The 14,709-nt window shown below is 48.2% G+C and overlaps 1 protein-coding gene across 1 annotated transcript in view; it reads left to right on the top strand.

Moving 5' to 3' along the window:
• Window positions 1-455: 455 nt before the first annotated feature.
• Window positions 456-14,709, top strand: part of spred3 (sprouty related EVH1 domain containing 3) — a 115,494-nt gene continuing 101,240 nt past the window's right edge. Inside the window, exon 1 of the mRNA XM_059951314.1 lies at window positions 456-1,016. Coding sequence (XP_059807297.1) covers window positions 640-1,016 — 377 coding nt within the window. The 5' untranslated portion in view covers window positions 456-639. The remainder of the gene's footprint in view (window positions 1,017-14,709) is intronic.

Genomic DNA, 14,709 nt, shown 5'->3' with positions numbered 1-14,709 from the left:
CCTCGTTCCTTTCCCCGCGCTCCCTCTCTCCCGACAAACCACCTTAATGAGACTAATCCTATTGGCTAACACAACAAGCTTAACTTATCAATCAACTGAATTATTACTTCAAACAGCAAAAAATGAAGTACCCGATTGTATAATGTAATTAAAGGAACACTTAATGAAAAGAAAATCTGCAGAAAAATAAAAATAAAATAACCAACACATTAACTGTATTAATAAAATAAAGCAGGATCATTAGAACATAGAAATCTGCAGCACATTATAGGCCGTTTGGCCCACAACCATGTAACCTACTCCAGAAACTGCCTGGAATTTCCCTAGCACTTAGCCCTCTAAGCGCGGAAGTTTCTAAGCTTTTAAAAGACCCTATTGCATCCGGTTCCTCCACCGCCACCGGCAGTGCATTCCACGCACTCACCACTGTCCGTGTGAAACATTAACCAGGGTATTACATTAGGAAGTCTGGTGTGGGTACAAAATTACATGGGAGAACTCCCACCTGATCGTGGCTTTGCACCTGCCTGTAGCTGACACCTCATTCTGAATTCCGTTACTGAGTTCCCTCGTACTACCTCAGTGCACCGATGTGATGAAATCATCCGTGTGGACGCTTTGTACGCGACCTCCGTGCATATGACAACGACACACAAACTCACCAATTTAAACGGCGCCAAGGACGAACAGCGGATTCCAGGATTCCAGCGGATTTCAAGGTCCGTGAACGTGGCCACACAGGTAGATTGGACGGTGAAGAAGGCAGGTTGCCGACTTGGTAAGGCGCAGAACATACAAAGTACATTCTTTATTTATTGTACTATATGCAACCCTGGGATGTGTCTCCTTACAGGCAGAACAAAGAAACGCAGTAGAGCTCTGGTGAGACCGCACTTAGAGTATTGTGTTCAGTTCTGGTCACCTCGTTATCGGAAGGATGTGCAAGCTATGGAGAGGGTGCAGAGGAGATTCACCAGGACGTTGCCTGGTTTGGAGAACAAGTCACGTGAAGCAAGGTTAGCAGAGCTGGGACTTTTCTCTTTGGAGCGTAGAAGAATGAGAGGGGACTTGATAGAGGTCTACAAGATTATGAGAGGCACAGATAGGGTGGATAGTCAGTACCTGTTTCCCAGGGCACCAATAGCAAACACCAGAGGGCATTTGTACAAAATTAAGGGAGGGAAGTTTAGGGGAGACATCAGGGGTAAGTTTTTTACACAGAGGGTTGTGAGTGCCTGGAATGACTTGTCAGCGATGATGGTGGAGGCTAAAACATTAGGGGTATTTACGAGCCTCTTGGACAGGCACATGGATGAAAGAAAAATAGAGGGTAATGGGGTAGTGTGGGGTGAGTACTTTTTTTTAAGGATTATATGGGTGGGCACAACATGGAGGGCTGAAGGGCCTGTACTGTGCTGTAGTGTTCTATGGTTCTATGGTAACCCATTAAAAAAGAAGAGCACTCAGACACCCAGCGTGCAGGGGAAATTGGTCACATAATAATAATGGTGACCAAACAACATTCAGAACTGAAGTCCAAGAAAGTGAGTCCACAGCTGTGAAGCCAGTCATCTCCGCAGCCGATCCAGTTGCCCGTTGGTTGCGAGCCGCGGACTTAGTTCAACGCAGCGGTAAGTACACCTGACAGAGCAACGCGTCTTACTAGGTGTCTCCTGTACCTAATAAAGTGGGCACGGAGTGACTGTTTGTGGTCCTCCGCTGCTGTAGCCCCTCCACTTCGAGGCTGGACGTGTTGTGTGCTCGGAGTTGCCCTTCTGCACACCGCGGTTGTGAAGTGTGGTTATATGAACTACTGTCGCCTTCCTGACTGTTTTGAATTAATCTGGCCAGCCTCCTCTGAAATGGTGAACGAAACAGGGGTGACACTTTGTTAACCGGTGGGAGCGGGAGAGGAACACGGGCGGAGTGGGTTACTCAAAACTGGAAAGTTCAGTGTTCACACCGTTTGGCCGTAGGCTACCCAATGGGAATATGAAGTGTTCTTCCAGCTTGCTTTTGACCTCACTCTGGCAGTGGAGAAGGGCAAGGCTGAAGAGGTTGGCAGGGTGGAGATTCGTCTCCACCCAAGGAGGCGTAGGGCGCTCCTTCCCTCCGCCAGCCTGCGGGTCACCTTTCGGCAAAGTGTTGCATCTGTTTAGCCCCCCTGATCAGGGTTAGGAGAAGCATTGGAAGCAGGTGGTGGATGGTCGTACGAGCAGCCGGTGCAGATCACAAATCCTGGATATGCGACCTCTGACATCAGGCAGACAATCTCTGAAGAGTATTGATAATGGCTGGGGGTCACCCATCTTGTAAAGACTCTGCCCAGAAGAAGGCAATGGCAAACCACTTCTGTGGGAAAATTTGCCAAGAACAATGGTGGTCAAGAGCATGAACGTCCATGTCATACGACACGGCTCATAATGATGATGTCATACAACATGGCAGATTATGATGATGATGATCAATGTTCCCTCTAATTTGTAATGACCAGAGTGTGCAAAAATCTTGTGCTGTGCAATCTTTTGCCCGGTGACAACAACATGTGAGCACTGGATTTTATATATAAGGGTATTCATTATAACAGCCAGCAAAACACTGTCAATAAGAACTTCGATCTCCTCTGGATTTGATTGTAATCGCTTTCGCTCAACTGCACTCTCAGATAAAATACTAACAGGCCTTCAGTGGATAGGGAAGGGTTTTCTCGCCAGAGCTTTTGCACACCATCCATATGTGATTTGCTTGCTAAACGACACTTTAAAAAGCCAAGTTCCAAATATCACTCCACTTCTCCCCATTTGCAAGTTCTGCGACAATACACATAGGTAACGCCGGTTTCTGTATTGTACAAAAATATTTCTCATAACCCGCACGTTCCTGACCTCATGAGCTCTTAGTGAAGCCATTTCCACTGTTTCATTAAGCCACTAGCAGTTCTTTTGCGCCTCACTCCTTTGCTTCTTTGGAATTCAACACAGTGACAAGAGACAATAGACAATAGGTGCAGGAGTAGGCCATTCAGCCCTTCGAGCCAGCACCGCCATTCAATGTGATCATGGCTGATCATCCACAATCAGTACCCCGTTCCTGCCTTCTCCCCATATCCCTTGACCCCGCTATCTTTAAGAGCTCTATCTAACTCTTGAAAGCATCCAGAGAATTGGCCTCCACTGTCTTCTGAGGCGGAGCATTCCATAGATCCACAACTCTCTGGGTGAAAAAGTTTTTCCTCAACTCCGATCTAAATGGCCTACCCCTTATTCTTAAACTGTGACCTCTGGTCTTGGACTCCCCCAGCATCGGGAACATGTTTCCTGCCTCTAGCGTGTCCAATCCCTTAATAATCTTATATGTTTCAATCAGATCCCCTCTCATCCTTCTAAATTTCAGTGTATACAAGCCCAGTTACTCCAATCTTTCAACATATGACAGTCCTGCCATCCCAGGAATTAACCTCGTGAACCTATGCTCCACTCCCTCAATAGCAAGAATGTCCTTCCTCAAATTTGGAGACCAAAACTGAACACCATACTCCAGGTGGGATCTCACCAGGGCCCTGTACAACTGCAGAAAGACCTCTTTGCTCCTATACTCAACTCCCCTTGTTATGAAGGCCAACATGCCATTAGCTTTCTTCACTGCCTGCTGTACCTGCATGCTTACTTTCAGTGACTGATGAACAAGGACACCTAGATCTCGTTGTACAATCAACAATTTCTTCAATATAAATCGTATGAATAAGCCAGTTCTAAACTCTGCAGGCAAATCATTGCAAACTCCACATCGTCATCACCGTCTGCATCAGAAACTGGAAAAGGAAATGTGATAGTGTATGATTGTGAAATATGCTTAACATGCCCACGAGGTAGAGGGTGAAAACCTTTTGTGCCTAGTTTAAATTCCTCTGTGCGCTAGCAAGCAAAGATATGCACATGCATGCACACATTAGAGGGAACATTGACGATGGTGGTGGTGTGGGAGCAGGACGGGGAGTTGAAATGATGTAATTGAGAGGCCAGGATGGTCACTGCGGATGGAGTGTGAAATGGTCACCCAGTCTGGAGACCACGTCACGAACACTGAATGCAGTAGAAAGATTGGGGGAACCTGGAAGGGCTGTTTGTGTCCCCGGATGGAGGTGAGGTGAGAGACGAGATGTAGGAGCAGAGGTTACACCGACTGGGATTGCAGGGTAAAGTCAGGGAGCCATGGGGGTCAGAATGGAAGGTCATTCATTCTCAGGTTTCCCACTTGAGGACCTCTGAAATGTCCCCTATCTTCATCCACCTCATTCCCTCCACATCCCACGTCTGGTGTCGCTCTCCCCCTTCCCACACAGGACACAGACCGTTCCCCTAATCCTCACCTTTGTCCCCACCAGCCACCACATCCAATACAGCGGACAGCTCCAACGGGACCCCACCACTGATCCCATCTCCATTACACTCATCCTTTCTGGGACTGTTCTCTCCATGTTGGTGCATGGCCTAGTAGTGGATAAGGCATCGGTCTAATGATCTGAAGGTCACTGGTTCGAGCCTTGGCTGAGGCAACGCGTTGTGTCCTTGAGCAAGGCACTTAACCACACATTGCTCTGCGACGACACCGGTGCCAAGCTGCTTGGGTCCTAGTGCCCTTCCCTTGAACAACATCGGTGGTGTGGAGAGGGGAGACTTGCAGCTTGGGCAACTGCCGGTCTCCCATACAACCCTGCCCAGGCCTGCGCCCTGGAAACCTTCCAAGGCGCAAATCCATGGTCTCACGAGTCTAACGGATGCCTACTCTATTCTATTCTGTTCTCTCCATGACTTCTTGGTTCACTTAACTTTTCCCACCCCCAGGTCCCCTTCCCCTGCAATGAGGAGGCGTACAGGAGAGTGGTAGATCAGCTAGTTGAGCGGTGTCGCATTAGCAAGGCCAAGGAGTTGATTGTGGACTCAAGGAGTTGGGAGAGCACACAATCCCTATTGAGGGATCGGCAGTGGAAAGAGTGAGCAGCTTCAAGTTCCTGGGTGTCAGCGTTCCAGAAGATTTATCCCCGGCTATTTGCCATGAGGTATAAGTCACCAGACGCTTCTGCAGATGTACCACGGAGAACATTCCGACTGCTTGCATCACAGGAGGCTTCGGTGCACAAGATCGGGAGGTCACAGACTCAGCCACATCCGTCGTGGGAACGAGCCTCACACCACCAGGGACACCCTCAAGAGGAGATGCTGGAAGAGGGTGCAACTCATCATAAAGGGCCTTCCACCTAGGAATACCCTCTTCACGGTGCTACCATCAGGGAGGAGGTCCAGGAGGCTGAGGGCACACACTCAACATTTTCAGAACAGATTTTTCCCCTCCGCCCTCAGAATTCAGAATGGTTCATGAATCCACAGAGACTTCCTTACTATCCTTTTGCTCTTCATTCATGATTTATTTAGTTTTTATATGCTCTCACGGTAACTTTTGGTAATCTTAATGCAGGAGTAATACCTCTCTTTCACTCATTAGTGAGAGAGAGGGAGAGACTGTGACATGCAAGCTTTTGATGAACAGTGGTTTTCTGACGGACTTTAATCACGGTCTTTTTGGGGACCTCGCTTTTTCATGGCGGGCGGCTGCGGCTTTCTGCGGGAACAAGTGGGGTAAGGGGAGGAAACACGAGGAAATCTGCAGGTGCTGGAAATTCAAGCAACACACACAAAATGCTGGTGGAACACAGCAGGCCAGGCAGCATCTACAGGGAGAAGCACTGTCGATGTTTCGGGCCAAGACCCTTCGTCAGGACTAACTGAAAGGAAAGATAGTGAGAGATTTGAAAGTAGGAGGGGGAGGGGGAAATGCAAAATGATAGGAGAAGACCAGAGGGGGTGGGGTGAAGCTGAGAGCTGGAAAGGTGATTGGCGAAAGGATACAGAGCCGGAGAAGGGAAAGGATCATGGGACGGGAGGCCTAGGGAGAAAGTGGGGGGGGGGGGAAGCACCAGAGGAAGATGGAGAACAGGCAAACAACTAATTATCTCAGGGATGGGGTAAGAAGGGGAGGAGGGGCATTAACGGAAGTTAGAGAAGTCAATGTTCATGCCATCAGGTTGGAGGCTACCCAGCTGGTATATAAGGTGTTGTTCTTCCAACCTGAGTGTGGCTTCATTTCGACAGTAGAGGAGGCCATGGACAGACATATCAGAATGGGAATGGGACGTGGAATTAAAATGTGTGGCCACTGGGAGATACTGCTTTCTCTGGTGGACTGAGCGTAGGTGTTCAGCGAAACGGTCTCCCAGTCTGCGTCGGGTCTCACCAATATATAAAAGGCCGCACCGGGAGCACCAGACGCAGTATACCACACCAGCCAACTCACAGGTGAAGTGTCGCCTCACCTGGAAGGACTGTCTGGGGCCCTGAATGGTGGTGAGGGAGGAAGCGAAAGGGCAGGTGTAGCACTTGTTCCGCTTACAAGGATAAGGGGTAAGGGGAGAGGAGGGTTGATGCTTATGCACGGGAGGGGGTGGGGGGCTTTGGGGTTCGAACATTTTTCCGTCATTCATTCATTGGGGTTTCTGTTTGGCGGGTGTCTGCGGAGAGTAAGAGTTTCAGGTTGTGTACTGAATCCATTCTCTGACATTGAATGGCCCCATTGAGCCATTGTTCTGTACCACTACCACAAAACAACAAACTTTATGGTGTATAGTATGACGGTGATAATAAATTGGGTGCGTTTCTGAACCTGTGTCCCCGAAACTGTACGCTTACCGCCATCTACCTCAGAGAGCTGGTGTCCGGCTTTGGCATCATAACTGAAGGAAGGGGCCTTCAACACCCCTTACCAGACATTTGCTAACCAACCAATCACCAACCCAAATTACCGGCCCATCGCTGTGTGATCTTGCTGTGCCAAAATCACCTCCATGATAGCGGAAACTACCAATGAGAACACCGTCTCCCTCCACGGATGTCGCTGGGCCCGCTGTCATGGAGGTGATTGTGGCACAGCAAGATCACACAGTGATGGACTGGGAATTGTTCCAGCGTTTCGCTCCTGATTCCGGCATCTGCAGGCTGTTGTATCCCAGGGGGAAGACACTGGCATTCGTTGGAGGTCCAGGAAACTGCAGTCCTTCTTCCTTATCGCCTTATTACTGGGAAAGGACTACCCAGTAAATGCGACTGTGTAGTTAGGGCTGCTGCAGCTGCATTTAACCATCCCCTGCCTTCCTTTTCGTTTAGTTTATCTCCGACACGGAGTGGCCGCGGGGAGGGCGCTAGGACCGTGGAGAACGCCAACATGATAATAGACAGGGCAGGCGCTAGGACCCAGCGGAGGGCGCAGGGTTCCAGCGGGCTGTGGCAGCGAGTGCAGCCGGCTTTGAACTCTGTGCTCCCGGGGCGAGAAGCTGTCAGATCCCGGCGGCGGGGGGAGCGGGAGAGATTTCTTCATAAGACAATTTTATTTTTTGGGGAAAGACAGAAAAAAACTAACACCCTGGATGAAAATGGCTGCTGTTTGATGGAGACTACACGATGCCGGACTGGGAAAGGATGATGCACTAATTTGCAACCACCGAGCATGGATGAGGAGTGAGTCTTGTGCCTTTAACAACATCACTGGCAGGCCTGCCATAATAATTATTAAACAAATATAAAATCCAGTACAGGGCGGCACTGTACGACCATTGAAAAAAAAGCAAAAAATATATATTTATATATACGTACACTACTGTAATACCCTGATTGGAAACATCCATTTTTTAAAAGCCCTTGCAATTTCAGCCCGACTGTAATTGACACTTTTTTTATTTTTGTGAATGAAATTAATCGTTGTTTTTAAAAGGGGGAGGGGGCGAATGGCCATTCCTTTTTGAATCGGTCTCATTTGCATTTAGGTTCCATTCATAAAAAAAATACCCATTTATTATCGGGGTTGTTTTTTTAAAAACAATAATATGTTCTAGCCAGTGTTGGGGGGGGGGCGAATTGTTTCAGCAGCCCCTCCCTTTGTTTCTAGTTTGTTACATTTGGTTCTGTTAACATTGCATTCCCGTCCCCTTCACCTGTTGTTTTTAGGCGGAGGACAAAGAGCCCTGGGTGGGTCACGTGATCCTCCATTCACAAAAAAATTTATACATTACTGTATGTATCCAGCTCTGGTTCTCCGGGACCCGCGGGCCACGGGCCACGGGCCACGCACCACACTGTTCCGCTATTCAGTTAGCTTTCTTCAAAGGACTAAACGGAGGATTTTCATGTTTCTCTTGAGTTTTTTTAAAATATATATGCGGTGGGTAGATCTGTTTTTTTCAAACGGGGGCATTTGTGATGTTAAATGTGTTCGGTGGTGAAATTCCAGTGTTTATATTTCACCTTGGAGAGGGGGATGACTTCACCAGTTTGTTGAACCCTTCCAGGTCAGGTGTGTCAGACATGTTTTTTTTAAATTGAAAAAGGTATTTGGTGTAGTTTGAGCAAAGGGGACCAGCCCAGGAAAATTATTTCTTACAGACCGTCCTATACGTTGTCACAGAGTAATCCATAATGCCTGATGCTGGAAATGTGAAGCAAGATGCAGGAAACACTCAGCAGTAAAAACCACACACACACACAAAATGCTGGAGGAACTCAGCGGGCCAGGCAGCATCGATGGAAAAGAGTAAACAGTCGACGTTTCAGGCCGAGACCCTTCAGCAGGTCCCACTTATTTTTCTCCCTAGACGCTGCCCGGCCTGCTGAGTTTCTCCAGCATCTTGGGTGTGCATTGCTCGGATTCCCAGTATCTGCAGATTTTCTCTTGTTTCTGACTGAAGCACTCAGCAGGTCAGGCAGCGTCTGTGGGGAGAAATGCTCCGATGATTTGTCAGAGCTGGGAAAGTGAGATTCAGAGGAATAAATCGTGTTGTGGTGAGGGGGGGAGGGCAGGGTGAATGGGGGCGAAGGGAACCCTGGGGCAGTTGTCAGTCACTGGGGTGGGAGGTGGGTGGCTTCAAGTTAGTCGACAGAAGGGTTAAGCAAAACGATTCCTCTCTGGCTTGTGAACGCGCTGAGGCTCAGGGTCTGAGGGCAAAGCGGGGAGAGAAATGGTCAGCCTGTCGAAAGTGGCTGTGACCTGCGGGGCTGCAGGCTGAGCACTTAGGGTTAATCCAGAGCCCATCCCTCCGCTCCTTCCACCAGAAGCAGAACTTCCTGGTGGCCAAGCATTTTCATTCCCATTCCCGTTCCGACATGTCAGACCACGGCCTCCTCTTGTGCCAGGCCGAGGCCGACCTCAGGGTGGAGGAGCAACACCTTATATTCCATCTGGGTAGCCTCCAACCTGTTGGCATGAACATCAATCTCTCCTCCCAGTTTAAAATAAAACTTCCCTCCTCCTCCCCTCTTCCTCTATCCCCCACTCCGGCCTTTCACCCACTGTCACCTGCCCACCACTTCTGTATATTTTCCCCTTTCTCCCCTCCTATCAGATTCCTTCATCGCCAGCCCTTTACCTTTCCCACCCACCTGGTTTCACCCCTCACCTTCGAGTTATTATCCTTCCCGTCCCCCCCCCCACAACCTTTTTATTCCGGAGTCTTGCCCCTTCCCTTCTTTTCAAATCTTTTTATTATCATTATTATTATTCAAAAATAACACAGGTACATCGAAGTAACAACACTTACAATGCCTCGGGAAAAAAAAAAGAAATTATCTTAAAGATTGAAAACTTCTGTGAATTAAAAAAAACTCTACTAAGCAAGAAAAGTGAGAGAAAAAAAAGAAACCCATTGGGGGTACGACCCCGGAGCCACGCGTCATACAGAAAACTTCTAAAAACAAACATCAAACCGCCAACAAGAAAGAAAAATATATCAGAAACAAATTTACAATTAGATCATGGAGAAAATCTGTCAGTTATCTGAAATGACAATAATGAGCAAATGAGCGCCATCTCTTCTCAGAATCAAATAAAGGTTCAAATGTTTGACTTCTAATTTTCTCCAAGCTAAGACACAACATCACTTGAGAGAACCATTGTGACAAAGTAGGAGCTGATCTATCCTTCCATTTCAACAAAAGGCCCTCCTAGCTATCAATGTAACAAACGCAATAACATGTTGGCCAGACACAGAAATACTGTCGATATTTTGAGGAATTATACTTACATACTTTATTGTCACCAAACAATTGATACTAGAGCATACAATCATCACAGCAATATTTCATTCTGCGCTTCGCACTCCCTGAAGTACAAATCAAATTAAATATAATAAAAATTTAATTTATAAATCATAATTAGAAAATAGAAAAGGGAAAGTAAGGTAGTGCAAGTCAGGTCTGGATATTTGGAAGGTACGGCCCAGAACCGGGACAGGATCTGTTCAGCAGTCTTATCACAGTTGGAAAGAAGCTGTTCCCAAATCTGGCCGTACGAATCTTCAAGCTCCTGAACCTTCTCCCGGAGGGAAGAGGGACAAAAAGTGTGTTGGCTGGGTGGGTCATGTCCTTGATTATCCTGGCAGCACTGCTCCGACAGCGTGCGGTGTAAAGTGAGTCCAAGGACGGAAGATTGGTTTGTGTGATGTGCTGGGCTGTGTTCACTAACTTCTGCAGCTTCTTCTGATCTTGGACAGGACAACTTCCATACCAGGTTGTGATGCACCCTGGAAGAATGCTTTCTACGGTGCATCTATAAAAATTAGTGAGGGTTTTAGGGGTCAGGCCAAATTTCTTCAGCTTTCTCAGGAAGTAAAGGTGCTGGTGGGCCTTCTTGGCAGTGGACTCTGCTTGGTTAGACCAAATCAGGTCATTTGTGATATCCACACCAAGGAACTTAAAGCTTTTGACCTGTTCCACCTGCGCACCACCGATGTAGATGGGGTTGTGTGGTCCGCTACTCCTTCTGAAGTCAACAACCAATTCCTTCATCTTGCTGACGTTGAGGGATAGGTTATTGTCTTCGCACCATGCCACAGTCAATTTATTAGGTTGTAAGTCATCCCCCTTCCTTTTCACTCCTGATGAAGGGTTTCAGGCTGAAACATCAACAGTCTATTCATTTTCCACAGATGCTGCCTGACCTGCTGAGTTCCTCCAGCAGAGTTTCGGGTGTTCATGGAAAATTCCTATCATTCCGCACGCATCGCCCCGCACCTGTCGGAAGTGGCATCAGGCGAAAGTTGGTTCCGACGAGTCGGAATGGGAATGGGAGTTAGAATATTTGGCCACAGGCAGTTCCGCTTTTGGAGGATGGAGCAGAGGAATGCACTCTGAATTAATCCCACGTGCTTCGTAATGCTCAGTCTGTCTCATGACTCTGTACTCACTGGAATTCCGAAGGATGAAGGGGTGATCTCATTGAAACCTCTGGAATGTTGAAAGGTCCAGACAGAGTGGATGTGGAAAGGATGTTTCCCATGGTGGGGGAGTCCAGGACAAGAGGGCACAGCTTCAGGATAGAGGGGCACCCTTTCAGCCAGACGGTGGTGAATCTGTGGAATTTGTTGCCACGTGCGTCTGTGGAGGCCAAGTCATTGGGTGTATTTAAGGCAGAGATTGGTAGGTTCTTGATTGGACACGGCATCAAAGGTTACGGGGAGAAGGCCGGGAACTGGGGTTGAGGAGGAGAGGAAAAAAGGATCAGCCATGATTGAATGGCAGAGCAGGCTCGATGGGCCAAATGGCCTAATTTTGCTCCTAAGTCTTACTGTCTTATGGTGCCATGACCCAAGTTCGATACTGACCTCCACTGTTGTGTTTGCTTGTCCTCCTTGTGACCACGTGGGGCATACCCCTGACACTCTACTATCCCCCCAGTTGGTAGGTAATTGTCTGCTGTGATGGCCTCGGCCTGAAATGTCGACTGTTCACTCCCCTCCTGACCTGCCGAGTTCCTCCAGCATTTTGTGTGTGTTGTTCTGGATCTCCAGCACTGGCAGAATCTCTTCTGGGATTGATTCCTGCTGTTGGGTAGAGGAACATCGGGGTGGGGCAGAATGGGTGGAGTGGGGGTGTTGATAGAGAGAACAAATTGCTAGGAATTCTGTGAGCAATGCCAGTGTAAGAACTGGACAGCTGGACCAGCCCTCGTAAAATGGCAGGTGGAGTTCAATCCAGATAAGTGTGAAGTGGTTCGTTCTGGTAGGTCAAATATGATGGCAGAATATAGTATTGATGGTAAGACTCTTGGCAGTGTGGAGGATCAGAGGGATCTTGGGGTTCGAGTCCATAGGACTCTCAAAGCAGCTGTACAGGATGACTCTGTGGTTAAGAAAGCATATGGTGCATTGGCCTTCATCAACGTGGAATTGAATTTAGGAGCCGAGAGGTAATGTTGCAGCTATATAGGACCCTGGTCAGACCCCACTTGGAGTACTGTGCTCAGTTCTGGTCGCCTCACTACAGGAAGGATGTGGAAGCCATAGAAAGGGTGCAGAGGAGATTTACAAGGATGTTGCCTGGATTGGGGAGCGTGCCTTATGAGAATAGGTTGAGTGAACTTGGCCTTTTCTCCTTGGAGCGACGGAGGATCAGAGATGACCTGATAGAGGTGTATAAGATGATGAGAGGTATTGATCATGTGGATAATCAGAGACTTTTTCCCAGGGCTGAAATGGCTAGCACGAGAGGGCACAGTGTTAACTTGCTTGGAAGCAGGTATGGGGAAGATGTCGGGTAAGTTTTTTATGCGGAAAGTGCTGAGTGCGTGGAACGGGCTGCCGGCAAAGCTGGTGGAGGCGGATACAATAGGGCCTTTTAAGAGAATCCTGGATAGGTACATGGAGCTCAGAAAAATAGAGAGCTATGGGTAGCCCTAGGTCACTTCTAAGGTAAGGACATGTTCGGCACAGCTTTGTGGACCGAAGGGTCTGTATTGTGCTGTAGGTTTTCTGTGTTTTTGTGTATCTCAGGCAGCATCACTGGAGAGAAATGAACGGTTGAAGCTTTTGGGTGAGGACCCTCATCAGGACTCGGGAAGTGATGGAGACATGAGAGAGATATCAGATACTGGAAATGGACACACACACACACACACACACACACACACACACACACACACACACACTGCTAGAGGGACTCAATGGGTGAACGGCGTCTATGAGCCACTTCATCGGGACTCGGGAAGTGATGGGATGGCTCTGAGAGCTGGCATAGGCTCGATGGGTTGAACGGCCTTCTTTGCTGGAAGCAGAAGCATTGGGAGAGCGGAGGAAAAGCTGCTTAAGGGATTGAGTTAGAGGGGGAGATGGGAGGCGGTGTGGGAAGAGAGTGGCAGGACTTGGAGTGGAACTGTGAGTGGGAGACTTCACCTGAACCTGCAAATCTGCTGGGGTTGTCCATTGTACCCATTGCTCCTGGCGTGGCCTCCTCTTCATTGCTGAGACCCCACATAGACTGAGGGACCGCTTTGTCGAGAAAATCCCACTCCATCTGTCAGAAGCAGGAATCCCCGGTGGTCGGCCATTTTAATTCCTGTCCCCATTCGCGTTCCGACATGTCGGTCTATGGCCTCCTGCTTTGCCACGGTGAAATTGCTCTCGGTCTGGAGGAGCGACACCTCATATTCCATCTAGGTAGCCGCCAACCTGATGGCATGAACATTGAGTTCATCTACTGATTTTTTTTTATTCTTTTAATTTTCTTTTCCCCCTCTACTACTATTCCCCACTGTGGTCTCTTTCCTCTTCTCTTCACCTGCCTATCACCGCCCCTGGGTCCCCTCCTCCTTCCCTTTCTCCCATGGTCCACTCTCTTCTCCAATCAGATTCCTTCTTCTCCAGCCCTTGACCTTTCCCACCCACCTGGATTCACTGCTCATCTTCTACTTTTCCTCCCCCCCCCCCACCACCTTTTTATTCTGGCATCTTCTCCCCTTCTTTTCCAGTCCTGATAAAGTTCCCTCGGCCTGAAACGTTGACCGTTTATTCACTTCCATCGATGCTGCCTGACCTGCTGAGTTCCTCCGGCGTTTCGCGTGTGTTGCTCTGGATTTCCAGCGTCAGCGTCCAGCGTGCTTGTAGTCAGTGCTGTGTTTTGATTCAGCCCCTCGAGAATCCGGAACTGATTTTGGAGGGCTGGAGAAGGCTTCAGGAGACAGGGACGCGTGAGGCTGTGGGAGTGGAACGAGGTGAGAGTGAACATGGGTGAGTGAGAGAGACTGCGCTCACCTCCTCCTCTGCCAGGATGTGGTGAATTGAATTTTTGAATTGGATGCGGTCCTCCGTGGAATTGTTTTAACAGTTTAACACTTCAGCAAAGGCCCTTGGCGAGGACTGTTTCCTCTGGAGTGTAGGAGGCTGAGGGTGCATTTATAGAAGTGTATAAAATATGAGGGGCATGAACAAGTTTCAAAGTTCAAAGTAAACTTATCATCAATATATAGTGATATATATATATATATCATCCAATATATTGGATAGTGAGGGATAAAATTGGTCCCGTAGAGGATCAGAGTGGACGGCTATGTGTGGAGCTGAAAGAGATGGGGGAGATTTTGAACAATTTCTTTTCTTCGGTATTCACTAAGGAGAAGGATATTGAATTGTGTAAAGTAAGGGGAACAAGTAGGGAAGTTATGGAAACTATGACGATTAAAGAGGAGGAAGTACTGGTGCTTTTAAGGAATATAAAAGTGGATAAATCTCCGGGTCCTGACAGCATATTCCCTAGGACGTTGAGGGAAGTTAGTGTAGAAATAGCAGGGGCTCTGACGGAAATATTTCAAATGTCATTAGAAACGGGGATGGTGCCG

This window comes from Hypanus sabinus, chromosome 26 (genome assembly GCF_030144855.1).
Source record: "Hypanus sabinus isolate sHypSab1 chromosome 26, sHypSab1.hap1, whole genome shotgun sequence".
Taxonomy (NCBI): Eukaryota; Metazoa; Chordata; class Chondrichthyes; order Myliobatiformes; family Dasyatidae; genus Hypanus; species Hypanus sabinus.
This window is presented reverse-complemented; position numbering and strand designations above follow the sequence as displayed.